This window comes from Tursiops truncatus, chromosome 11 (genome assembly GCF_011762595.2).
Source record: "Tursiops truncatus isolate mTurTru1 chromosome 11, mTurTru1.mat.Y, whole genome shotgun sequence".
Lineage (NCBI taxonomy): Eukaryota > Metazoa > Chordata > Mammalia > Artiodactyla > Delphinidae > Tursiops > Tursiops truncatus.
In genome coordinates, this window is record NC_047044.1 from 46,356,084 (window position 1) to 46,383,834 (window position 27,751).

General features: G+C 37.1%; 2 protein-coding genes and 1 long non-coding RNA gene across 13 annotated transcripts in view; 1 reads left to right on the plus strand and 2 right to left on the minus strand.

The window, feature by feature from the left end:
• The window catches only part of KCNMB4 (potassium calcium-activated channel subfamily M regulatory beta subunit 4), a 65,854-nt gene extending 56,508 nt beyond the window's left edge, over positions 1-9,346 (minus strand). Inside the window, exon 1 of one of the 3 annotated variants that reach the window (XM_073789240.1) lies at positions 8,702-9,346. In XM_073789240.1, coding sequence (XP_073645341.1) covers positions 8,702-9,037 — 336 coding nt within the window. In that variant the 5' untranslated portion in view covers positions 9,038-9,346. The remainder of the gene's footprint in view (positions 1-8,701) is intronic. The other 2 variants (XM_019918672.2, XM_033866324.2) reach the window with 2 other exon arrangements.
• Positions 8,914-17,997, plus strand: LOC141275932 (uncharacterized). The gene is made up of 3 exons (XR_012324624.1): positions 8,914-9,013; positions 10,419-10,515; positions 14,252-17,997. It is a non-coding gene; the product is annotated as an uncharacterized lncRNA (long non-coding RNA).
• A 3,532-nt stretch (positions 17,998-21,529) lies between these two features.
• CNOT2 (CCR4-NOT transcription complex subunit 2) overlaps positions 21,530-27,751 on the minus strand; it is a 110,960-nt gene continuing 104,738 nt past the window's right edge. For 7 of the 9 annotated variants that reach the window (XR_012324605.1, XR_012324604.1, XR_012324608.1 and 4 more), the window contains 2 exons: positions 25,805-25,966; positions 21,530-22,673 (listed from right to left, as the gene is read on the minus strand). Coding sequence is in view for 2 of the 9 variants with exons in the window: in XM_019952216.3 (XP_019807775.1) it covers positions 22,587-22,673 (87 nt within the window). In the remaining 7 variants the exon portion in view is untranslated. The remainder of the gene's footprint in view (positions 22,674-25,804; positions 25,967-27,751) is intronic. The other 2 variants (XM_019952216.3, XM_019952217.3) reach the window with 1 other exon arrangement.

The window sequence follows — 27,751 nt, forward strand, 5'->3', positions numbered from 1 at the left end:
GTTTCTACTTTTTCACTACTACAAACAGTTCTGCAATGAAAATCCTCATATATACTTCCTTGAATACATGTTATAGTTTTATTAGGGTAAACTCCTTGAAGTGAAATTGTTGTCACTTCACTTGATTGTCACAGTGGTTGTCAGGTATGCACAACTTCAGTTACACATACTATTGATATGTTTGATTATTTTTCTGAGTGGTTGAACCAATTTTCCAGCAATCAGTAGGATTTAACATTTTCTCAAAACCTCACCAACACCTGGTCTTATGAAACATTAAGTTTTGCCAATCTGATGGGTGTGAAATGGTATTCCATTATTGTTGTCATTTGAATTTCCCTGAGATTACTGGAATACAGCATTGTTTCACATTTATTGACCATTTGAGTTTTTTCATGAATTGACTGTACATAACCTTCACTGATTTTCCCATTATGTCATATGTCATTTTCTTAATGATTTGTAGACATTTTCACAAATGCTGGATAGTCCTTTGCTGATTACTTGTTTTACCATTATCTTCTACTAGTCTGTGGTTTACATTTTTACTTTGTTTACAATAATTTTAGTCATATGGAAATTATCGTTTTAACATGTTCAAATGTATCAATCTTTTCCTTTTATGATTTGTTCCTTAAGCCTTATTTGAGAAAATATTTCTTAGGCCTATGTCATAAAGATATTTTCCTATTCCAACTGCTGGAAGTTTTATAGTTTTCTTTTCACATTTAGGTTTTATTCCGTTTGGAATTTGTTGTTATGGGTGTGAAGTATGTATCACATTTTTTTTTTTTTTTTTTTTGCAGTACACGGGCCTCTCACTGTTGTGGCCTCTCCTGTTGCGGAGCACAGGCTCCGGACGCACAGGCTCAGCGGCCATGGCTCACGGGCCCAGCCGCTCCGCAGCATGTGGGATCCTCCCAGACCGGGGCACGAACTCATGTCCCCTGCATTGGCAGGCGGACTCTCAACCACTGTGCCACCAGGGAAGCCCCATGTATCACATTTTATTTCTTTTTTACGTAGAGCTAATTGCTCAAGCACCATTTATTCATAAGGTCACTCTTTCCCTAATGAATTTCCCACATCTTCTATGTCTCTCAGTAAAATTTAATCATTTCTAGCTTAATTTCACTGAGGATAAAATCTTTATTATTTCACTGCTATGAAATTTGTGAAGGCTTTCTTTATGGCCCAGAATGTGATCAGTTTGGGGAAATGTTATGCGGGCACTTGAAACGATGTGCACTCTGCTGCTACTGGATATACTATTTTATATATGTCAGTTGGGTCAGTTGTTAAACATGTTATTCAAATCTGCTGGATGTGCATTGATATTGCTTTTGTCTGATTGCTTATCAGTTACAAACAGAGGTGTGTTAAAAATCTCTCATCATGATAGACTTGTATATTTCTCCCTTGAGATATTTCTACATATTTCTGCTTTAATTTTTTTGTTTTTATGTATTTCAAGGTTGTATTTTTAGGTACCTCCCAATATACAATTGTTATATTTTGTTGAATTAACTTTTATAATTATGAAATGTCCCTTTTTATCTCTAGTAACATTTTTTTGCTTCAAAGTCTACTGTATTTCATATAATACAAGTATTCCAGCTTTTCTTTCTTCATTTTTTTGGGGGGTTGATGTTTGTATGTTTTCCAGTCTATGATCTCTACCTTTTAATTGGAAGAATTAGTCCATTTATATTTAATATAATTATAAATTTGGGTTTAAATCTACTACCTTTTTTTTTTAATTTATTCTACCTGTCTACATTCTTTTTACTTTCTTTTACTGCATTTTTAAAAAATGGCTTGCTTTATATTATTTCATTTTCCCCACTTATTAGCTTGGTAGTTATATACTTTTTTACTGTATAAATTCTTGAATTCAACACAGAACCACTAAATCAGAAATTAGGGTGAAATTTCTGATTCAATGGGTCTAGGATGGGACTTGAGAATGTGCATTTCTAACAAGTTCACAGATGATGCTGATGCTTCTCATCCACGGCTCACACTTTGAGAACCATTGGTTTGGAGGAAGAAATTGACTAGATATAAGGAAATTAGTAAAGAGATACTATAATAATCAAAGCAAATGATAATATCTTTGACCAGGATAGTGGCAGTGAAAATTGATAATGTATTAATACCAGAGAATAATGATACTATTGATAGAAACAAAAGATTCCAGAATAGAAGCTGGTGTTAGAGAGATAAAGATGATTTTCTTTTGCCATTTTTCTCCTTGTAACAGAGGAAACAGAGGTAATTATAATCAGAATAGATCTTACTCTCACTAAGCAGTATTATTGTCTGGTTTTCCATTCTTAAGAACTATCTTAAATAAAGTTGTGTCGATAAAGACAATTGTATAAATATATTTATTACACAGGAAAAACTGGATTAAACTCCTAGGATTTAGAATGTAATTTTCTAGGATTTAGTTTCTGCTAATGAGATACAACATCAATATATGCTACTGCAATATTGTTAGATTACAACTAGTAAATTGGACATTGGATAAGGTTTCAAAGTCCATTTGGTCTACTGCATCAGTTAGATGAATGGCACAGAAGAATTTAGATGAATGGATATTTCTTCACATGTGCTTCGGTATACAGAGAACTTCTAGTGACCCAATCTGCTGGACTCTGCTACTCAACCAAGCAAATACATGAAACAAGTTTGTCTGATTAGTTTATTTACAAAAATGATCATAAATTTAAATAATTTAATAAGCACATAGTTCCCTCCACCTTTTCTTTTGGCCATGCCACATGGCTTGTGGGATCTTAGTTCCCCGACCAGGGACTGAACCTGTGCCTCCTGCAGTGGAAGCACCGAGTCCTAACCACTGGACCACCAGGGAATTCCAGTTTTCAATTTTATAAGTGTTTATTTTAAAAGAAAAGAGGGTATTACTAAAACTCGAAAGTACAAATTTTTACACATTGATTTATGTGACCTAGAGAATACCACAGGCACAGCATGAGGAATAGTAAGAAACATATGTAATATTAAAAACCATTCTGTTCAGTATTTTACTGCGAATATTTATGATAATTGTAATATAAATGTACTGTTTATCTAGGAACTCAATATGAAATTCTGCTAAAGACGGGAAAAAAAATTTTAAACCCAAGGTAAATAAAACTTGACATCTTCATTCATAAATGAGTAGCAAAAACATTTTAGATAAACAAAATTGACAACTTGTAAAAATCTTTATAATTCTGAGGCAAGTGTGTGATAAAATGTATGCATTTTTCCTCCAAACTTTGACTGAAATATATTGTAACATCACAAATCTCTCTTATAAAAGTAAAAAGTTTCTGATTAGAGTTTGAGATACATAATTTTGGGAGTTCTTACAAATAATTGGGAACTTCATAAAAGCATCCACAAATGGATGTCAGGGAAGGATTATGATAAGTAATCTCAGACAGGAAAATCCTAGCAGCCTGCAGATTAGATTGTTTCTAAAGAGCCATAATATAAGTGGATATTATCTGACCAAGTTTTCAAATATCTTATCATATTAGTCACCTACTCAAAAGCCTTCCTTGACTTCTGTATTAGTTTCCTATTGCTGTTAGAGCATAAATGTAGTGGCTCAAAACAACACAAATGTATTATCTTACAATTCTGAAGGTCAGAATTCCAAAATGGGTCTCACTGAACTAATATCAAGACACCAGCTGGGCTATATTCCTTTCTGAAGGCTCTAAGAAAGAATCTATTTTCTTGCCTTTTCTCACTCCCTTGGAAAAGGGGACTGCCTGCATTCTTTGGCTTGTGTCCTCCTTCTGTATTCAAAGCTGGCAACAGTCAGTTGAGTCTTCCTCAAATTGCATCCCTCTGACCTCCTCCTCCACATTTAAGGACCCTTGTGATTATACTTGGCCCACCAGGATATCTCCCTATCTTAAGGTCAGCTGATTAGCAAACTTCACTCATCTGCAAACTTAATTCCCCTCTGCTGTGTAACATAAGATATTCACAGGTTCTGGGGGTTAGGGTGTGGACATCCTTGGTAGGGGGCATTACTCTTCCTACCATGGCTTCCCAATGTCCACCAAACCCATCCTATCTGTCAAGGACCTTTGCATTACTGGCCCCAACTTACTCTCCTGTCTTACCCCCAGGGCTCTGATCTTTGTGCCCTGGGTTCCAGCCTGATCTCTATTCCAGTCCTAGAACCTGGAAACACACACACACACAGCACAAAGTGGCACTTAATAAATATTTGTTAAATGAATGAACTCATCTTTGTATGTCCTCCTGTTTTTTGCCCAGTTCTCTGATCATAATAGATGCTGAAGAAGTATTTGTGGAATTAAATTTTATATACATCCCCAGTATTACTTCATATCGTCACCAGAGGAAAAACAACCATAGTAAGCCACTTTTTCATGAAGAAATAAAGACTATAGACAAGCTGTCACAATTCAGATGAGCCTTTTATTACTTAGTTTTGATGTGATGGACCTCCCTAGAGCACAAAGTATTGCACATTTAATTCAAGGATGGAGTTCATAAATGAACCCCAGCGGACCACACCATCTACACAGGAAGTGTGTGTGTGCTGGGGGGAGAGGCACTCTAGTATGGATGTGTAGGATACCAAGAAGGTAACTAAGCCACAATTCCCTGTAGTTCATTACACCCAATTTCAGGGTATATACTTAAAGCCTGAAGCTTTTCTAGTTCTTGCCTAAGTTTTTATTCTCTTGAATGCGTTTCTCTTACTTTTACAGTAGTACTGGTTTCTTAGAAATAGACGTTTGTCCTCTCTTTCTAGGTTTTTCATATCAGAGAAAGAAAAAAACTCAAAAATAAAACATATTGCCTCTAATCACCTGCTCTCTCTTGTTCCATATACAAGAGGCTGGTTTTAAAAATTCATCTTTTCTTTGCAATCCAATGTAATCAACGAGGCAAAAGCAAATGTTTGGAACTGCACAAGCTCATTTCATTTACATTAAACCAATTTTAAATGTTTGGAACTGCGTAAGTTCGTTTCATTTACATTAAACTAATTTTAAATGATTCTCTTCTTTTCCTTCAGAATTTGAGTCCCCCCTTTCACACCAACTCCCTAGATTCAGTAGCATCAGCAACATCTTTTAACCCAAACACACAAATATTAATCACAATGAACCCTTTCAGTTCTTATTTTACTTTTCTTGCACAACAGATGAGGACATTTTCTAAGCCAGTGTTTATTTTTACTCTGTCTACAGACTAGAATTACTTGTAGAACTTTTTAAAAAACATCAATGCCCAGGACCCACCCAAGACCAAGTCTGAATCTGTGAAGGCTGGACCCAGGCATCAGAATTTCTTTTTATCTTTTTTTTGTTTTTTTGGCCGTGCCACGCAGCTTGCGGAATCTTAGTTCCCTGACCAGGGATTGAACCGGGCCCTCGGCAGTGAAAGCATGGAGTCCTAACCACTGGATTGCCAGGGAACTCCCCAGAATTTATTTATTTATTATTTATTTATTTATTTATTTTTGCGGTACGCGGGTCTCTCACTGTTGTGGCCTCTCCCGTTGCGGAGCACAGGCTCCGGACGCACAGGCTCAGCGGCCATGGCTCACAGGCCTAGCCGCTCCGCGGCACGTGGAATCTTCCCGGACCTGGGCACGAACCCATGTCCCCTGCATCGGCAGGCGGACTCTCAACTACTGCGCCACCAGGGATGCCCCCCCCAGAATTTCTTTTTAAAGTTCCCCCAGTGATTCTAATGTATGGCCATGGATGAGAACAAAACCTCTTAGCACACACACCTGCTAGTCACAAAGAGATAAGGCAGTGATGAGAACAGTAGCCAGAGGAAGCTGACCCCAAATTTAGATTTTGCTACGGTCAATTCAAAGAGCAGATCCTTGCCCTGTGGATAATTAGGACTTGACTGGATAATTAGGATAACTGACTTGAGTACTATATTACATGGCTGAATACAGTGATTGCTTTAGAAACAAGGATATGACTCAAAACGTAAGTTGAATAGGACTTAAAGATATTTTAAAGAAATTATTAGTCAAAGGTCAAATTTATTCACACTGTCTTCTTTAGTAGTCTATGGCTTAAGATGTTAGATATGTGCAATATTCTTTCCCCTTCCCTGCTTTTTACTGTATCTAATGCAGCAAACTCAAGGGAGGGGAGAAAGTCCTTGTTCTCTTTTTCTAAAAAGAGATTTCCCAAATGGCTTCTTGTGGTAGTGGGCCATGAAGAAGAGAAAGTTGAAGGTGATTAGGATCCATGACACTGTAGGGAATCTAGACATTCTACAAAGAGAATGGGTGGGGCACCCAGGCCTTCAATAAAAAGGTAAGGTCTGGGTAGCCGAGATGCAACAGCAACGGGCCGTGGGTATTGCCTAATTGCAAAGGCACTGTGGAAACATTCTGCTTACATACTGGACTCTGGCACAATATTTTGGTTGAGTTGAATTTTTCCATCACTAATTGCTTACAAGAATTTCCAAATTGAGCACTTCATTGCTCAAAAGTCAAAAAGTGACTGCAAAAGAACATACTTATGTTCTATAAATGGTACGATGCAATCATAATTTGGATAAAGAGACATATACTGCTTTGGCCGAGGAAACCTTGACTAAATTGAATGGGATGTTGTTCATCATTTTCTGTAACATTAACATATCTTTCTGCAGTTCTGTCATTTCTTGTATACTTTATTTTATAAAATCTTATTTTGTTCAGATACTTCTTCAAAACGATTGTTGCCAGGATCCAAACTGGCACTGGAAGAAAACTGATTATTTGCAACAAAAAGAGAGAAATATCAAATCCTAGGATTACATATAAAGCATTACCACTCCTTCCAAGTGATTTAAAAATCTATGTCCTAAATCCCAATTTATTTTTTTTGTCAGATCCTTCAAAATTACCTGGAAATTGTGAAACAGCCTTTATGTAGTAAATTCTACCTTCTCAATGTCTTGATTAGATATTAGCCACTGACTGAAAAACATGTATGTAATTTATTAGTGCCTGAACCACAATCTTAAACTAATTAGCAATGTTTCACCAATTATAACAACACCTTTTAAATGATGAACTACCATATAATTTCTAAATCACTATTTCTTTTTGACACCTTTCTTTTATATTAATGATTTAATCCTGAAAAAAGTGATGTTTCTAAAACCCTGCAATTTGTTTTGAAATTCCTGAGCGTTGAGCAGATTAATTTACAACATTTGTCTTTGAAACATTATTGCTTCTTCAAGACTTTGAACATTATACTCTATCTAAATTCTGTACTTCTATATTTACTGCTTATATATTATCTTCATTTTTAAGGTCCTCTTCCTTTGTCAGCAAGAGCATCTTTTTTAAGAGAAGCCATATATTTTTCTTTAAAGGAATTCCCTTTTTAAAATTTCCCCAATTCAAGATTTTACTGTTTAGGAGACAAGAACAAGAGGTTTACTGTAGAGAAATGATAAGCTTATTTTAAATACTTGTAAACTATTGAGATAGAATTCTTTTTTTGGATTGATATAATTATATCCTGTCACACTTAAAGTTGTTCCTGTGTACACAAGACTCATTCCCTTATGGACAGCTTTCTTGCTTGATCTTCAAGCACTGCTCTCACAAAGAGGGAAAATGCCGGTAACTTTAAAGAAGATACACATCTTTACTTTGATAGTTAAGCAACAAGAAGAGCAAAAAAGGCCAAGAGAAGAAAGAAAAAACGAAAGAAAAGCCTTCTTGCAAAATCAGGTGCACTACAAAGCTCAATTAGTTCACAGACTGAGGACACTGCTTTTTATAAGTTTTTTTCTCCACTGGGAACAGTTTTCTGAGCGTCCCTCTCTCTGCTCTCCATCCCTCGAGTCTTAACCAGGTTTTCTCGTTTTTGCTTGTGAGAACTAAAAAAGTTGCAAAGGAAGGAATATTCGGTACATTTCACGGACGGCTTTCTATTTTCAGAAAGTTTTACCGTTTCCCAGGTGGCTCCCAATTGTTTCTAGGCACACAGAGCCTAGGAGTCACTAGGCTGCCTCTAGACCCTTCTGACAATCTATTTCATGAAAACTAGGAGTCCGCCGTACCCGCCCAAAATGGATCTACGCAGAATCTCGCGTTTGATTCCACGTCGTTTGTCGACCCACGAAAGTTCATCTTTGGACCACAAGTTAAAAACGTCTGTCAAGAGTTAAAAGGCAAGGAAACCTCTAACACCTTTCAAGGGGCTAAAAGACTCCCTGCACCTCCCAAGACGAGTTCTGGACGCGGCCAGTGGGAGCTCGGACCTTGACCATGCGCCGGAGTAGGTGTATCCCCGCGACGCACTGGCTTTAACCGGAGGAAAAGTTAACTTTCGGCTCCTTGCATTTCTCCAAAGTCAACCCTCTAGGGCCCTAACCTAAGCTGGGCCAAGGCCTCAAAATCTGGGACCAGGCAAAACAGGTGTGTAAAGAAAGCCTCCGGGCACCACGCACGGGTCGCCGTGCACAAACCCGCCTGAAGGACCGGGGGACCCGGGGCTCCCCGATGTATTTACTCCTGGTTTGAGTATAGCCTGCGAAGCCTCGTCGCCTCCTGGTAATGCGAGCATACTCCGAGCCACCCCGCGAAGGGTCTAACACTGATGCTCCCCCCAAACCTCAAGATCTCCGCAGGAGCGAGGCATCCCTCACGGGGCGTCCTTACCTTGGGGTTGGTCAGGAGCTGGTGCTCGTCGCTGTGCAGTAGCGCCCTGGAGTTGGACTCGGAGTTGTTCACGTAGACCTGGACGCAGGGGTACTGCGAGGTGCCCCTGCAATCGGCGCCACAGGTGAAGGTGCACTCGAACACCTCGCCGATCTGCTGCACCGACAGCACCGTGCAGTTGGCCGCCGTGGCTTGCAGATCCTGCAGCGCGGGACTGAGCCAGCAGAAACCGAAGATAAAGAGCGACACGACGCCGGAGATGATGAGAAACAAGCCGAGCCGGATGCTCTTGTCCTCGGCTTCCGTGTACTCGTAAGCCACCCGGAGCTTCGCCATCGCCCCCCACTCCCGGCGGCAGGCACGCTCCCCCCGCCCCCTCCCGCCCCCGGCGCAGAGCCCGACTGCCTCGGGCGGGAGGAGCCGCCGCCGCGCGACAGCAGGGGAGTGGGCGGCCAGGGGGAGCGCGCGAGAACAAAGGGGCTGAGGCCGGCGACGCCCCCGGCGGCGGCAGCGCCCCCCCAACCTCCCCGCCCAGCCGCCGCCCGGGCCCCGGAGGCTCGCGGCGCTGCCGCGGTTTCAAAGCCTCCTGCACCCTCGGGCGCTCGGAGCGCTCGGGCGGCTCCTGCCTCCAGCGCCCCCTGCCAGCCTCCGCCCCCGCGCTTTCCCCGCCTCCCCCACCCCGCCTCCTCTCGCCGAGTGTCTCCCAGTCTCCATCGCCCGCCTGCCGCTGCTCCACGGACTCGCCGGGCAGCTGCCCCGAGGGCAGGAGCCGCAGGGCTGAGGCGAGCCCGGGGGCTCCCCCGCGAGGGAGGCAGCTCCGCCCGGCCCCACCCGCCGCCGACTTGAGTCCTCCCGCCCCGCCTCGGGGCGTTTCCCGTGGGCGAGGGGCGGGCGAGCCCCGGGGATAGCGGCGGCTGGCGCTCGGGATTCTCGTTAAATCCCTTTGGAGGGACATCCGAGATAAAGCTTAGGGTCAATATAATTTAACCGGAGTGAAAGTTTAAAACACAAAACAAAAAAACAAACGAGGGAGAGGGTGTAGCGCAAGTGAAGCGGCGGGAATTTTGAACTCCAAACGGGGATTGGTCAGCCAGCGGGGAGAGTGAGCTAGCGGCCAGGCGGCGGGCGCTCCCGGGGAAACGGGCCGCCAGGACCAGCAAGACTAGGTTGGAAACCCCCGGGCGAGCGGCGTGCGCTGGGGGGCGCCCCCGGGGAAACCCTGGCGCCAGTTGCCACGCTTGGGGCGAGAGCGCACGCGGCGGGGCGGGAGGCGTGACCCGCTACCGCCCCCTCCCCGCCAGCGAGCGCTGTAACGGTCGGGCCTCAGGGTCCCGGCGCTGCCCACTGCCCCGGCGCAGCCGGCGCTCCCCCGGCCCCAGCCCGGCCCGGAGGGCAGCAGGAGAGGAGTCAAACAGGCTGAGTCAGACGGAGTTTGCAGTGGAGGCAACGCACGTGGGGGCAGGAACCTGCGACGGGCAAGACCCGGGAAAGTCGCTTCCTGGGTCCTGGGTGGACCTCGCGGCAACTTAGGTCTCCGGCTGCCGGGTCGACCCCAACTCAATTTGCCCTACGGCTGGGGCTGACTGAGTAGGGACCCGAGGAAACAGGTGCAGAGGCTTGCAGCCCTGGAAGGAGACACCACTCTCCCCATCAGGACCGTCCCCTCGCTCCCGGCCTCCCGAGAACAGGATCTTCTCTGTTCTGTCTCCCTCCTTAGGAGTCTTGCCACCCTTGGCCCATCCCGGAATTTGTAGATGAGCTTTCCAGGAGCGCTGTGCAAGGCGATAGCGGCGTTCAGACTCACTTTGGGACAGGTACCGTTCCTAGAGCTGCGTCCTGCTCTCTTAATTCTTCCCTCCACATCCACCTCCCCACCTCGCCCGCGCATACCTTCAGCCTCTATACTTTTCGTGACCTTTAAAAAAAAAGTTAAGATGATCTTTCTCCAAACCACACTTCTATCAAAATATCAAACTTGGAGAACTATTTCGACCTACATTTTGAAGTCAGAATGTTCACTTTGCAAAATATATAAAGATATATTTTTCTTGACTTGCAAGTCCCAAATGAATATACTCTTAATTAAATTCAGTTATGTTCCTGATGAATATGGAAACACCAAGTCATGGAATTCTTGACTTCTCTTTCTTGGATTTCAAATGTTACTTTACTGGTGTAGTACTTTTCAGCTGAAGTCCCGATCTGCTACTTTGAAGTACTCCTTGATGTGGCAGGTAACAGTATTTCCAAGCAAGGGGTAAAGCAAGTTTAATTACAGGAAGACCCTAAGTGTTTTTCTGAATAAATTAAGAAGGTGCAGGGTTTGGAGAAGACAACTTTGTACTTTAATACCTTTCAAGTTTTGAGAGACTAGATTTCTTTCCTTCTTTACCTAGGAATTAAATTATTTTCTTCCCTTTCTGTTGGCATAAAGACCATTGTTAGTGGTTACACACACTACCTGAAAGGAAAAGTGAGTTTAATAGTTGAAGCAGCTTAACCTAAGATCACAGATTTTCAGCGTGAATCCTACGGCAGGTTATAATTATCTTCCTTTTCAAGAAGGCTAAAGCCAATCTAACATCTGAGGCAGTGGTGAGCAAATAAGATCCTATTATCTTATAAGATCTCATAGCTCTGATATGCTGAGCAACTTGACCTTGAGGCAGAATTAATTCCTATAGCGTTCATAAAACACAGGGATGGGGTGTCTAAAAATAATTTAATGAATATGATTCATTTTTCTATGATTCCAGAGCTCAAAGAGTTCTGTGAATGAACCCTTTGCCTCAAAACTGAAGCAAGATGGTCTTCCAAGTAAATCTAGAGAACAAACATCAGAAAATTCTGTCTTAATTTAACTTAAATTCTTAAAGGCTTTTAAATCCATTTTTTCAAGTTCTGCATTTAGTCACTGTCCTTCTTTATAATTATTCTAAAAGTATTTGAAGAAACTGTTGCCATCTAGCCTTCTGTTCTTTAAACATTTACTTTTCTCCTCTTATTTCCTATTTTTAAATTAGCTTGCTTCTCTTCTGAACCTTTCATTATTTCATGTGTTTCTCATTGAAAGTCAAACATATCAAAAGACTTTCCAAATTTCTGTTTTATCCTTAATGGAACACTGGGTTTGTTATCAGTTTCATTTATTTGAGGTGGGGCTGCCTTTTCACATTTCCAAGGAAGGTTGGGTATGTCAGCTCCTCAGTTTCTGAAAACAGGTCACCATTGACTCTCTTAAGTTAGAATAGTAGTAAGACCCCCTGGGACGTCAGAGATGCTAAGCTCTGAGGTCACTGAGCATCTTGTTTCCCGTGGAGGGCAGAGGCACAGGAAAAAAAGAAAAAGAAAAGCGAGTCCTTTCTTTGCATAGTTGTCCACCAGTTAAAATTAAGATTAAAACTGCAATACTTAGAACCAGACTGACTTATTTGATGTACTTCATTGTCTGCAACAATGTTTTCAGGAGAATCATGGCCAAGCCTTGATGAAGTTCTTTTTAAAAGAAAAATAAAATCTATCTAAACAAGGACATTAAAACCATTGTTATTTATAGTTTGTTCTTATGATCACTATTCTTCAAGAAGTTCTGTGACTGATGTTAAAGTTGCAATATACAATTTCATATGTATATATACTTTTATTGAAAGATTCTGAAAAGAATGATCATAAGTAGGGCTTTGGTATCCTAGGAATAGAAGGGAATTTGGAATATGTTGGGAAAATGTTTATACATGGTTTTAAAAATTGGTACATTGTGAAATTTTTCAATAACAAACTGCTACTGTACACTTGGATAGCTAAAATATATAGGGGAGAAAATGAATACTGTATCATCACCTTTTCTCATTAAAATTCACATGCTGGATAGGTTTTAGACATTTGCAACTAGAATAACTAGGTAAGAATAAATATGAATGAAAGCATGAGTGATCCAACAACAAAAATATATAGAAAAAATTTATCCTTTCCATTTATCTTATATAACTTTAGATTTTGTTATTGTCACAGAAAATTAAGTTTCCTTTTCATTTGGTCGTAAATTAAAAAATGCTTACAGTTGTACTAGATCGTTTCCAGCTTGCTGATATTAACTTTCTTGCCATGCTTCATTGTGAATGTTAAATATTTGTTATTAGCATTAGAATTTTACATTTGAAATAAATTTCCTATGTGGCCACTATCTTTTCTAATTACATTTATTTTTTCTTATCCATAAACTTTACCTATTATATTGAGCATATAATTATTGAGGACACTACTTCCTATTTCTAATATTTATAATCATATTACAGCAGGAAGGGATCTTAAATATTACCTAGCTACATATTAAGCAGGAGAGCTTCCAAAGACTTTGCATTTTGTTTGAAGTAGTAAAGAATGATTATTAAAAAATATTTTTTCAAAGTTCAAATTTGTTTGCATACAGCCTTTATCTTTGCAATTGCAAAAGAAAAACAAAAAGCACAGATAATCACTTCATATTAGTAAATTCATAATACTGTACTGGAAGTGCTGGCTGGATTTCCTAAATTCTTGCCACCTGTCTATCATGTTAATGGAAGTGAACTTCTATGGGAGGTATATATACACATATGTAGTAAAAGGGAAATCAGCTTTGAAATTGGAAAGCAAGAAGCTAAGAAATTCTGGTCTCAACATTGAGTAAATAGTTTATAACTGATGTTCTTAGATTGTTTCCTCCTCCCCATACAAAAGGTTTTGGACTAGAAGATAGTTTTAACATTTCATGATTTTTATTCCAAGTTGATTTTGTTCTTCCCATGTTCTTCAAAAACTTGGGTATTACTCTCTAACGGCACCTAGTTCTGTTAAAGAGTCTTTTAATAATTCCCAAATATGGAGAGCACCTCCTAGTACAGTGACTAAAAGGGAGAGTGTTTGTCTTTGGAGAAATGGACCGACGCCTACTGAACACCTACTATAAGCAAATGCTCTAATTTAATCTTACCGTGAGATGAAGAAGAACAAGATTAAGTAACTTTCTGAGACTGCGCATGTATTGACTATGGCAGATTACAAGACCCATTCTTTTTCTACTGTACTATGCCATCTCTAAGGAATTTCTGTATTTAATAAAAAGAAATGTAGGTAATACAAGCAGATTTAAAATGTGCTTATATACTTACATTCAAGTATGGTTAGGCTTGATCAACATCCATATTGTGAAACCTGACTATGAGGGGGGGGCAGTGGGTAGAGAATCAAGGAGCTGATGATTTAATCTGATCCTCCTGTTTAATTTTACTCTGAAACACTTGTGTTGAAAATAGCTCTTTTTTAGATGCATAGCAAATGTAAGTAGTACTGTTTTATGCAGGAGAGGGAGATTAAGTGTAGTATTTAGGTTTCAGAGAGCCTTGTTAGAAATTCAAGCTATTCAAAGTAGAAGTAAACACAGGGAACAACTACATGTTAACACAAGTCATTAAATAGTTCTAGGGTAGAAGAAAAGCCCATCCTCTTAATGCACGGAATCACCTAATCCTTTTAATAACAGTTTCCTTGCTTTTGCTTGGACACTTCCAGTGATGAAAAATTCATTAACTCCTGGGACTTCCCTGGTGGTGCAGTGGTTAAGAATCCGCCTGCCAATGCAGGGGACACAGCTTCGATTCCTGGTCTGGGAAGATCCCACATGCCGCGGAGCAAGCAAGCCTGTGCGCCACAACTGCTGAGTCTGTGCTCGAGAGCCCACGAGCCACAACTACTGAGCCCTCATGCCACAACTACTGAAGCCCACGCACCTAGAGCCCGTGCTCCGCAACAAAAGAAGCCATTGCAAGGAGAAGCCCGCGCACTGCAAGGAAGAGTAGCCCCTGCTCTCCACAACTAGAAAAAGCCCACGTACAGCAATGAAGACCCAATGCAGCCAAAAATAAATTTATTAAAAAAAAGAAAGAAAAATTCATTAACTCCTAATGCTACTCATCTGATTTTTGGACCTTTTAAAAATGTATGATGTACAATTTACTTTCTTGTAAATTGAAATCTGCCTTGCCATAACATCCATGTAAATATCCTTATTCTGCCCTCTGGTGTTACACAGGTTAAAGATAGTCTGCCTTACAAATGATAATCTGCCTTACAAACTTCAGGTGTGGGAAGATAACTGTCATGTCCTTAGGCCCTTTCTTCTTATGCTCATCTTAAATTTCTTCAGTATTCTCTTTTGATATGGTGTAGAAAAGTACGGTCATATCCTTACCCCAAAATGCTAAGAAAAATAGACAATTTGAAGTTGGAAACATTCTCTAAAACTAGAGTCTGCACCTTTCTTTTCCATGTTATCTAGTCTACAAACACTTCTAGGATGGTGGATTTTGTTGTTCACTAATTAACATTACCACTGCAAAATGATTTGGGCTCATATTTATCAGACAGAATTGGGATTCCAAAAAGTGATGTGCAAGTCAACTAATTTAATATTCAAATATTAAATCATTTAGAATAAGCTGAAAAAAATAATTTTTAAAAACAGGTATATAATTTTCACTCAATAAAGGGACATAACTTGTTTTATATTTCAAGAATATTAACCATTTGAAGATAATAAATTACTTAAAACATTGAAAATAAAAAATCAAACATGTCTGACTCCTAAGAGGAGAAATATTTAACAGCTCAAATTTTCTCTAAAGACAGACTATTTTTCATGCAACTGTTACATATGGTAATTAAAACTACATCTTAAAATAAATGTTCAGTATGTAACAGATTTAAAGGTAGCTTCAAAGCATTCTGGCTGCCCCAAATCTTTATTTTTATAAAAGGATGAAACTATTTATGTCATTCCTGCATGTATTTTTTTCCTCATTGAGCTGTATATTTTTGAATAATCATCAATTTCAAAGTTTTTTCATTAAAAATGAGTACCCATTGAGCTGGTCCTAGAAATAATCAAGTTCACCCAGCCACTTGTTGACATCATAACACTCTTGAAATTTGACGCATTTCTTCCAAAATGTTTAAAGAACTCTCATGTGTTATTCCTAAAATTATCTTCAGTATATACTAGAGAATAGATTAGTTTGGAAGAAAAACATCACTTGTTAAAAGTTTTAAAAATTAAATTATGTGGTCAAAACGTTACATAGGCTAAATACAAATGCATGTTAGCAGAACATTATGTTTCAGGATATGCTTATGAAAATTAATGAGACTAGCTCTGATTCATAGTGAAAATTTCTGTTTGTTTTCCTCAGCTAGTATCCTCAATTGTTGCTTAAAGGAACTACCACTTGGGGCATAGGGCGTTTTATTTCACCCTCTCTAACAAAAATGTTGAAATATATTTGTGGTGTGGTAAAAGCCTATCAGGCCTTGGAAATGAAAACTTAGTTTTGCTATAGAGAAGGTAAGTAGGTTATTAGCTAAAGTATTTTGGCAAGTGTCAAGTGGTGGTCATAAGCTATTAGACTATGCAATAATTTGGGTTTTCAGCAGAGACAGGAAATTATGACAATGAAGACTATCATCATTGTGCATTTTCAAGAAGTCATTCATTTAGGGACTTCCCTGGTGGCACAGTGGTTAAGAATCCGCCTGCCAATGCAGGGGACATGGGTTCAAGCCCTGGTCCAGGAAGATCCCACATGCCTCGGAGCAACTAAGCCCCTGCACCACAACTACTGAGTCTGTGCTCTAGAGCCCGCGAGCCACAACTACTGAAGTCCGTGAGCCTAGAGCCTGTGCTCCGCAACAAGAGAAGCAGCCGCAATGAGAAGGCCGCGCACCGCAATGAAGAGTAGCACCCGCTCGACACAACTAGAGAAAGCCCGCGCGTAGCAACGAAGACCCAATGCAGCCAAAAATAAAAAAATTTTTTTAAAAAAGTCATTTAAATGACCGAGGGAAAACTGTGGCAGACAACTGAAAATATTTAGCTTTTTAAACTGAATATTGAATTCTTATGATAAACATATCATTAAAATTTTGTCAGGTCGTAGTATTTATACAACAGGATGACTGGATTTAAAAAAAGTTTCAGTTGATGGACACAGAGTTGATAATGCACAAGCTGCCCTTAGCAGTTCTTATGCATACAAATTGAAGTGGAAATCTAGCAAAAATATCCCTAGGAAATAGCTAAGATTTGAGGGGGGAAAAAAAAAGCATCTTTGTTGTGTTATACTTGGAAATGGATTTAGCTCTCCTCATATTCTGCTCTAATAAATGCTACTGTAATAATGTAGTTTCTGCACTAGAACACTGGTTGATACAGTAAAGTATCAAGTAAAAATGTCCCCGATAGGGCTTCCCTGGTGGCGCAGTGGTTGAGTCTGCCTGCCAATGCAGGCGACACGGGTTCGTGCCCTGGTCCGGGAAGATCCCACATGCCGCGGAGCAGCTGGGCCCGTGAGCCATGGCCGCTGAGCCTGCGCGTCCGGAGCCTGTGCTTCGCAACGGGAGAGGCCACAACAGTGAGAGGCCCGAGTACTGCAAAATAAAATAAAATAAAATAAAATAAAAATACCCCCGATATACAGGAATGCATTGTCCCAAGATCAACTTCGTTGGGTTTCACCAGAATTTTATTTTATTCTAGTTAATACTTACACAGTAGGCAAAGTATAGTTTAAGTGTAATTGGTAGTTCACTAACTTCAGAAATGACTTGTGATACTTAACCAAATTTTGTATTCTTGGCCTCTCCCTAGACATTCAAAAATCAGAGTATGTAAACATGAGGCCTAAAATATGTATTTTAATATTTTGCAGTTGATTCTTATGCATTGAGAATTACCTAACTAGAGGCTAACTTTGACTCTGGTGAGCTCCTGAAGTGGTTTAAATCCAAACTGAGCTTTTTATAATCAAATTTAATGATCAGCTTTATGAATAAGAGGATTATTGCTTAATCTAGTTTTTGTGATCACTACTGTGGCAAAAAACAGGAGATTGCACACTAATGCAATGTATAATTTCAGGCTGAAATTCACCTCAAAATTTAATAACTCTCTCTTCACTCCTTTGAATGTAAAACTACATACATAAATCTGGTGAATATACACATACATATACTTTACTATTTGTTGTGCTTTAATGTTTCATGTTCCTATTCCAAAATTAAAAAAAAAAAGTTGAGGGAAGTTGTCATAACTCTTTTTTGATTAAATTCCTTTCCAAAGATATTGCAGTAATTTAAAGTAAACCTTACCTATGACTCAGAGAAGAGCACATTTTAGACTAGGTCAGTGTTTTAAGTATATCATTTTTAGCCCTGATGACGACACCTTATTCAACTTCAGGTGAAGAAGAGTATCAACATCTTAAAAGAGCTGAAGTTATCAAATCCAACGTTATTCTCAGTCCTCTGAATAGCAAGTGATAGTCATCTAGTTTCTGCTTGAACGTTTTTTGTTGATGGAATCCTCACTTCATGAAGCATTTAATACCGTGGGATAGCATCTTAAAATAGAGAACCAAAATGTCTCAACTTCCACCTTTTGGTTTGAGACTTGCCCTCTTCTTCATCTAAGACCTTCTTATATTTGAAGACAGCTGTTATGTCTCTCCTTAGTTGTCCACTGTCTCTTCTTCAAAGGCTACATCTCATCAACTCAATTCTTCCCATGCATGACATCTTTGAAATTGCTATGCATTTTGTAGTTGGTGATTTCTCGTACTTCAATTGAACTTTTTTTCCTTATATACAAAATAATGGTGTACCTTCAAATTGTTGGCAAATAGGTTTGCTGAAATACAGTAATCCCACTTAAACATTTTTTCAATCAATGACAGGAACTCTTGAGGTCACCCAGTTCAACTCCTTACCTTATATACAGAACACTGTCCAGCCCCTCTCCTCGGCTGTTGGATGAGGTTGAATTTAATGCCTTACAAACCAACTCATTTCAAAATCTCAATTACCTCAGTTACATTTTAATATTGTGCTGAAATCTTTCTTACGGGTCATAGTTCTGCCCTTCAGTTACACAAATGAAATATGTCTTTCACTGACAGCTCTTGAGTTTGATACTTGAAGACAGATACTGTTTCCAAAGTTCATTCTCTAATGCTAAACATTCCTTCTTCCTGTTTTTTTTTTTTAATGATATTTTGGGGATACTCAAAAACCTACCTCATGATGCTATGCTGAAGACAGATGTATTAATGCATGTGAAACACTTAGTATGTTGCTTGGTAGCTAGAAGGCATCCCACATTCTCTTCTGCCTTCCCCAGTCATGGCAGCTCTTAAAACACAGCAGACTTCCTACCTTGTTCTGAGCACTACTTTTGTTAATGTAGTTGAAGATTACTTCAGTATTTTTGGCAATAAAATCACAATTTACATTGATCTACATATGAACCACTCTTAAGCCATGGTATATTCCACCATCCTTTAAGAAAACGAAGTGTAAAACTAAGTAATTATCCTGGTGCAATATGTCCTATTTGATGTAACTTAAAAAAAAAAATTACTGGGTTAGATTTAGATTCCAATTTTGACTTTTAATGTGTTTATTTGCTTCATCTCCTAGATCTGTCATTTATTCATGGTATGATATAATTCATCGGTAACACTAGCAGCAAGGAGAAAACCTTGTGACATGCCATTAGGATCTAGGTTTTAAAGACAATTATGTCTGGCTTATCTTATTTTTCCAGAGACTTGTTTTAACAGAACCAGTTACTAAGCATTCCTATATCTTCTTTGTTAACTACACAAACCATGGTTAAGAGAGAACGTTAAAGACAGACATTCCCTTTCTTTACACACATGCAGATTTAGGTTTTCAGCAACTTTTTTGCAAAATTGATGCTATTAACCAAATTTAAGTTAAAGTAAGTGCAGCCATGCTCAGATGCCAAAGAATGGAAGATCTATGGTTTTGGAATGAAGGAGGATTCAGAGGAAGGATCGGTTAGAAAGGGTAGAGTGGGAAAAATTTGAAAGTTTTGAAAATTAATTGAAAATACTTAAAAAAGATTCTCTTGAAAATGGAACTACAGCAAAAAAGTTATTTCAAAGCCAACTGCTTTAATCTGTGCATTTTATTTTCAAATTAAAATTATCAATTTATACCATTCAATCAACATGTATTTACCAAGCACCTACTGTGTCCCCAGTTCAGTGGCAAAAAGGAAAAGACCAGTTAAATGGTTTATATACTGTAAGAATTTAAATAAATTTTCAGTCCTTAATTAAAATTTGTTGTATCTAAGGAAAACTATCTGTGCAATGAAAAATCCCTGTAGATGGAGTTTGTTATAGTATCACCACAAGAAGCATAAAATATATTTGAAACTAAACAGCTGAAAGGCCTTTCCTTTGCAACTAAATAGCTTTTGTTTCCAGAAAGCCAATTATAGTATAATCACAAAAATTATTTAACATAATGTACATGACACTAGTTATATAGGGAAAAATTAAGATAATTAAATCTAAGAAAGAAAATTTGAAATATTAGTTTATGTCAACTTCTGTACATGTACAATATGACCACAAGTTATAAAACCAAGGAATATAACAGTGTGTTATATTAAAGAGTTTAATATCATATTTTAAAGATTTCAAATCGAATTTTAATACTTGGATTTGGAGTCAAGAACATGGTAATTTCTGACAATTTTATTAAGTTATAAAAAGTTGGTTTACATGTAAGAGTTTTCTCATTTTGATGATTCAGGGTAAATAGAATTCAGAAAACTGGAAAAATGTGCACTTAAAACTTTTCATATGGCAGTTAAAGCAAACAGCTAGAGGCCAGACAACAAACCACTTGAGCTGTTTTGTTTTTGAGTCATTCACACAGTACCTACCAGTCATGATGGTGGTGACACTTTATACTGTTATGTTTATACTCATAAGAATAAAGATCCCCTTCCATTTTCTTTTTTCTTTCCAGCTGTTTCTTATGATTATGTAGGAAAAGTTACATTTTACAAAGTAAATTATTATGAAAAAATGTAACCTCTTTTTAAGAAATCGATTTCTGGATTTAACAGATGTCAAATTACATATGTGTTCTGTGAAGTTTTTTTGCACAAAAGTTAAACTAGAATACATAAGTTCCATTTTCCTACAGAAGAGATGCTTTGTTTAAATCTAAAGATTAAAAAATCCTGATATTTTTATGTCAGTTTCTCATATCTCAAAATATATAGAAAAAGGTAAATCTTAAGTCATTTTATATTCCTGATATGCAAATACAGCAAGGTCATAAATGTTTCATTTTCAAACATGATTTGGTACATGTCAACAAACTTCCATTCTTCATAGAAAAATACGTTAAAAATGAAAATTTAAAGAATCAACACTTTTTTTTTTAACTTCTATCTCTAGTTCTGCTTTCATAGCTTCAGCCTTCAAACATTTTTAAATATAGTATCTGTAGATGGAAAAGAATCCATCAACTTGCATGTGAAATAACCAGGCGATCAAAGTGAAGGGGAAGTCTACCCCACTCCTCCTCTTTGGCTTACCTTAATTTGCACATTACTTCTTTAAGATATATCTCAAAGGTCTAACAAGAAATATCTTATACACTTCTCACAAAAGCAGAGTATTTTGATTGGGTCTCAAGAGTGTTCAGGAAGTTTTATTTCTAGTGCTGCCATTATTCATTTAAAAAATAGTTTTCTCTGTTCTGAACTTGGTTAATACTAAGAATGTCTACATTTTTAACCTACAAGTGAAACGGTATATGGTTCCATTAAATAAGCTGTCAAAAGCTGGAAAAAAAAGACTATGTTTTAAATTGTTTAGTCACACCGTTCAGTTGTAAAACTTTAGGTTGTTTTTCCTGTTTTTCCTGTTGAAGAAATAATTTCACAATTTCAAATCAAAGTCAACACTGCAGTGAGGAGAGCTTTTCTACTTTATTACAAAGAGAAGAAGCCTTTATGTGGTCAGAAAATACAAGATTGATCTTTTTTTCTCTTCCTATGAAACGCTGCTGTTCAAACAGCCAGAGTGAATTGTCTCAGTTCACTTCTTTAAGTCCCATCACATTCACTTGGGTATGGATGTCCTTGGCTGCTGAAAATCTGGCCCTTTAGTGCACAGGGCGACAAAGTCCCCTGACCAGCAGTTCCAGAATGTCCCATTTTCATATATTGCATCCATGCACACCTCCTAAAAATGAGGTACAGCAGGGCAAACATTTTCCAAAATAGATGTCATATATATAATATATACACATTCGTACATACATACCTTTATTCATGTGATGTCCAAAAATTTAAAAAAAATGTACACATTTATTACAAAATCGTAACAAAGACTGGACAGTGTTTTGCTCATTCTGGAAAGATGAAGCTCAGTAATAACACAACCCTGGAAACCATCCAGAGATTGTGGCAATATCTTTCTTCTAAACAGTCATATATTCTTGCGTTAAGCTTGGCGAAACTGCCTTTCAAAAACAGAAGGGGAAGTAAAATGAAGGAAGCAGACCTTGCTCATCTTTCCAAATGAAATACGAGAAGGATCTTCACATAAAAATGCACAAACATTTGTTATTTTATTACCAATAGTGCTACAATGAACAATGCAAATTTTGTGGTCTAATTCTGTTGAGTCTTTTGTGGGTTTTCTTTTTTACATTTTAGAAACTAAATGGTAAACTTCTTTCAGTGTACTTGCTTGTCTTTACAGACCCAAGTCTGTCTGCTGGCAAAAAAGAAAATAAATGAAAAAATTCAGACCCTGCTCGAACTAGAGAAAAACAAATTACAAATTTAGTTGTTGGGCAGCACATAATTAGTAAGGCAGGACCTCAAATGGTGACCCTTTGCGTAAGCCAATTGCCAGATCCTCAAGGAATTAAAACCAGGGTGCCTGAGCCACATCAGTTCTGCAGTTATGTTGAGTATTGTGCTGAGACAGCCATACCCCAAGAAAAGGGAAGTCTTTTTTTAGAAGGCTTGCTGAGCAGGGTTGTAGTTGAAGGTGGATGGCAGGTGAGGCCGTTCTTCTAATTTGTCATATTCCAGATGGAACTCCTATAAAACCAAATTTAAAAATTTAGATGATTTCCTTTCGTTTGATCTCACATTTTTGTCAAAATATATTTACTATATGAACAAATAAAATAACTACAGGTATGAGAACGAACAGAGATATTAACTTTTTCCCGCTAAGTAAAATATAGCTTGAAGAAAAATAATATGCTGTAGTTTCTATCTGATAAGTACAAAAATGTAGACTTTCTGCATAAAAGCCAGAGACTAGTCATGAACATTTACTTTATGACACAAATTCTATGCATTTTTTTTGCTCAAAAATAAAAGTTTGAAGGGAGCAATTACTATATCACTAATAAAAAGCATTGAAAATTATAGGATATTTAAAGTAAAGCTACCTTCAATGAAGTATAAAACTTAAAACTTTACTTTTTTTTCCATGAAAAAAGTTTAGAAATAAAGGCTTTTCCAATTTGTCTTATCACATGTTTTTTTTAAAAAAAGCAAATAAAGTTACTCTAAACTTGCTATCTCGGGAAAACAATGAACTTAAAACTCACACATCTCCAGACTTCCCATTTCACAAACCCAAAAACCCTGAAAAGATGTAACTGCCACCCCAAACTAGACAGTGGTTTTGCTGTAGGCACATCTGAAGATGAACTATATAGCTCATTTTAATTAAACTTTCAAAACACTACATGAATTTTAAAATTTAAGAATGGTGAAGCAAATTCTTCATGATACTCCAAGATCAAGAGGTACAGAATATGACTTTGTACATTAAAAAAAAGCAAACCAAAAACATACCTTTTTAAATCCAAAACCTAGAGGTTCGAAAATTATTAATTCTACAACCTGAATTCAAGTAGCACAAACTATCTCAGTTAATCCCATTTAAAACACTATGAACCATAATATGTATTATGTACTAAAGAAAGCCAACAAGTAATGTTAGTACCATGGCTTAACATATTTCACCTTATCTGTCTTATTTCAAATTAATCCCACAGCAGATGTTTCCATTATTAAATTAAGTGAAAATTTCATTATTAAATTAAAATGAAAACCTAGGTCATGATTAAATTTTGAGATATAAAACCAAGTATTTAGAATTTAAGGTTATTACAATAACAATTACAGAAATAGCAGGTATAATTTATCAGAAGCCTAATATATGTCAAAACTAGAGACAAAGCTAAGTTTATTCTCATCTTTGTAAGTCTGTAAAGTAGATATCGTTATCTTCATATTTGCACTGGAGGAAAATGAGGCTCACAAGTAACTTGCCCAAGTCATACAATAAATGGCAGATCTAGGATTAGGATCCAGATCTGTAGTACACCAAAGCACATGATTTTTCTAGTATAACACATTATTTTTAATATTTTTAGCCCAAGATCCAAAACCAAAACTACTTAATTACACCCCATCCATAAATAATGTTGAAAAAATTCAGTCCACTGACAAATGTTGATAAAGAAGGCACCCTGTGATGACTTTTAAAAAGTTCACTTCAGAGTTAACTAAGGCACAGAGCTTCTTTGCTTATCAGTAAAAACTAGCAAACACCAGAATCACCATCACAATCACCACAGCCTTCTTAATGCATTGTGCAGACACCTCTCCCTCTCTCCCTACTCTGTCCAGGCTTTGAAAGAATTTTATTGCCTGGCTGAAGATAAATATCTATATTAGTGGAGGAAGTATCTTCTTGCTGTAGCATTCTTTTATTAAAATTGGCTAATTTTAGTTCTAAAGTATGTGTAGTTATTGGGTAAAAAGTCTATTTGTAACTGACAAATCATATACTCCACTGTTATATTTATATAAATTAAAATTTTCTTCAATTATTTTATCCTCATCATTGTGCACTGGTAAACTACACTGTATAATCAGAATTTAAACTAGAGTAACTTCATCAATGCACACATTTCCCCCCGCTACATATTAAAAAAAAAAAAAAAGATCAGTTTAAACCTAGGGAGCATAAATATTTTAATATTATAATTAAGAAAATCTCAGACCTTATATATCAGATTCAGAATCAAATTTTGTCTCCCATTTTTTTAAATCATTTTTTTCTCTTCTATGTCTTCTTAAAAGACATAAAGCTTACAATCTCTTTGTTCCCTAACTGATTAACTGATAGTATCTTTTTTACATGTTTATGTTATATGTACACACACAACACATACCACACACACACACCTTTGTAAAATCTGTAGGGGCAAGAAGTGTGTCTGTTTTGTTTATCACTACCTACTACTGAGAATACTACTGAGCTTCCAGGCTCCCAGAGGATGTGTAATTAATGGCTGATGAATCAATGAACCCAAGTTTTCTTCATTTGTTTTAGGAACAGAACACTTAAATTTTTTAAATATTCCAAGATCAGGTATTAGAAGTTCTATGTATATATTTGCTTTAATGGAGAAAAGATTTTTAGATTACAGTTTAATCGTTTAAAGGCTAGAAAGAGTTCTAGGTATAAAAAAATCACATTTATAGCAGGTTATGATATGATAAAGAATCCTAAGCATTAAAAATCCTATTCAGTGTTGGACCCACAAGGTGAAGTCAGACTGAAAGAGTTCTGAAACTTTTAAGTCTTTAGTTTGAGAAAGCTATTGATAATGGGGGGGGGGGGGGGGCTTCCATCACCTAAAAATTCTCTGTGGATAAAATTATTTTAAAAATCTTACTCATTGAGACTATATATAACAAATTTTTAAATTAATGGGACAGTGAATTATTCTAGCTAAATTACATATAGGATAGACCACATAGTCTGCTGACAAATCAAGATTATCTAAAAGAGAATAAGCAAATACCGTGTCAAAATTTTTATGTACATACAGGAAATTCTTTATATAAATAATGGGCTGAATCCTAGAACTCACAGAATTTTTAGGGGATAAGGAATACTTCTGATTTAAATAATCTAATCCCTTACTTAAAATTACACTTCTTCAATTCTCTGAAAATATTAAGTTATTTGCAAAAGTGAAAGAAAGAACCTCATAGAAGTGAGATTAAAGACCTGATTATGGTCTAGATCAGTTCAATACTTTTCAATGATACCATGATAACATCAAGTTATTACTTATAATACTAATTCATACTGAAGGCTTCTTATGAGTTGAAGCTATTAAATGCATGTTCTTTACCTGTGAATAATAAACCACAACCACTTTACAGATGGGGACTTTGACTTGGGACATGGCACGTCAATGGATTTTCTGTAGTTTGATGAAGTCTGTTAATAAATATACTATGGAACTAAATTTCTTAATTCCTAATCCAATTTCTGGAAAAACACTGAAAACATCCTTAAAAAACAAAACAAACAAAAACTCAGAAGCCTTTGTGAAAAGTTTATTCTGTGAATATAACACAACTTAAAAGTTTTAAGTCCATGAATTCTTTAAATATAATCAAAAGAAGTGAGCTGCATATTAATACTTGATAGAAACCAATATTTCTGCTTGCTTTCATCACTATGAAATGTTTGCTTTCATCACTATGAAGATAATTTTGTTGAAGAGTATCAGCACAAGTGGCCAGTAAATTACCTTAAGATTTTTCAAAAATAGTTTAATAATAATATTTCTCAAATTTTATTTTCCAACTTCACAGCTAAAAATTTTAAAGGTAAAAGTTAAGACAAAAGCTCAACTGTACATAGGAGAGATCAGATAAAATTAGGTAAAATTATTACTTTATGCACACACACACACACACACACAAATAATTTTCTTTAACATGACATTTACCTGACTGAGGAATTGCTTTTGTGGGAAATTAGGGGCCTTATTAATGTTCAAGTTGTTTCTGAATATTAATTTTATGGGGAGAACTTAGTTCTGGGAAATTGATTTTTTTCACTTAAGTTGATTTCTTCACAGATACCAAACTAAAATTCAACTAAAATTACACATCTATCTATTATTGCAAATACCTATTTCTTTTTGTACATATGTTTGGAATAATTTATGATGATATTGAGCAAAAAGCTTCAACTGAATAGAGAAAATTTCAGTCATTTACTATTAGAATTTTTCCCTTCCAAAGATACTCTTTCTCTCCTGAAGAACCAGGTTCTCAAACTATGAAGCCAAAGACCAACAATGATCACTGGCATCACTTGGGAAGTTGCTAGCCAATGCAAATCCTCAAGTCCCATCCACAGACTTGCTGAACCAGAAACAATGCAGGTATGACCCAGCAGGTTGTGTTTTAACATGGCCTCCAGGTAATTCTGATGCAAGCTAAGGTTTGAGAACCACTGACCTAACCTAACAATAATCAGAATTTTTCCATCTTGGAAGAACAGTAACAAGCTGTAATAATAATGATGATAAAAACAACAGCAACAAACTACCACAACTACTCTCCTATATCAAATACCCAATATATGCCAAGCACTGTACTCAGTGTATATGTGTGCCTGTGTAATATCAATTAAGCTACATGATAAATCAGGAGGCAAAAATCATTTTGACTTAAAAGATAAGGAAGCAGACATGGAAAGGAAACTTATACAAGGTCAAAGTATGAATAGCAGAAACAGGAGTTAATTTCAAATCCTGATACAAAAAACTAAGGTTTTCTACTTCACTACACTTCTTAAAGAACAGGTAACATACACAATGTCCTGTATACTATTTGTAATTAATTACTTATTACTTATTTCATGGATCTACCTTTTAAAGTCAAGACATGCATATTAATTAGAATTGTTAAAATAACTCAAATACAGTGTAGGGTGGTATACAGATTTGGTCTGAGAAGCAATAACATTTACCATTAGAGAAACATGCAAAGGTAGTAATAAAAAAAGATTTAACCTTTTGTATGTGTCTTCTTTTGGGTGTTTTTGTTGGGCTCATCCCTTCTATTTCATGTTTTATATGAAGTCTTCTTGTGATGTAAAATTTTGTAATAATTATCTGGTAAGCATTTTACACTATCTTTTTAAAATGTTTTACTCTTTTATCAGTTTAGTAAAGCTGATTAAAAAAAAACAAAAACCCCAAGCCAACAACTAAAAAATTACCCAATGAACTGTCAAGAAATATTTTTTTTCTGTTTAAACTTAATAAAACCAACAAAAT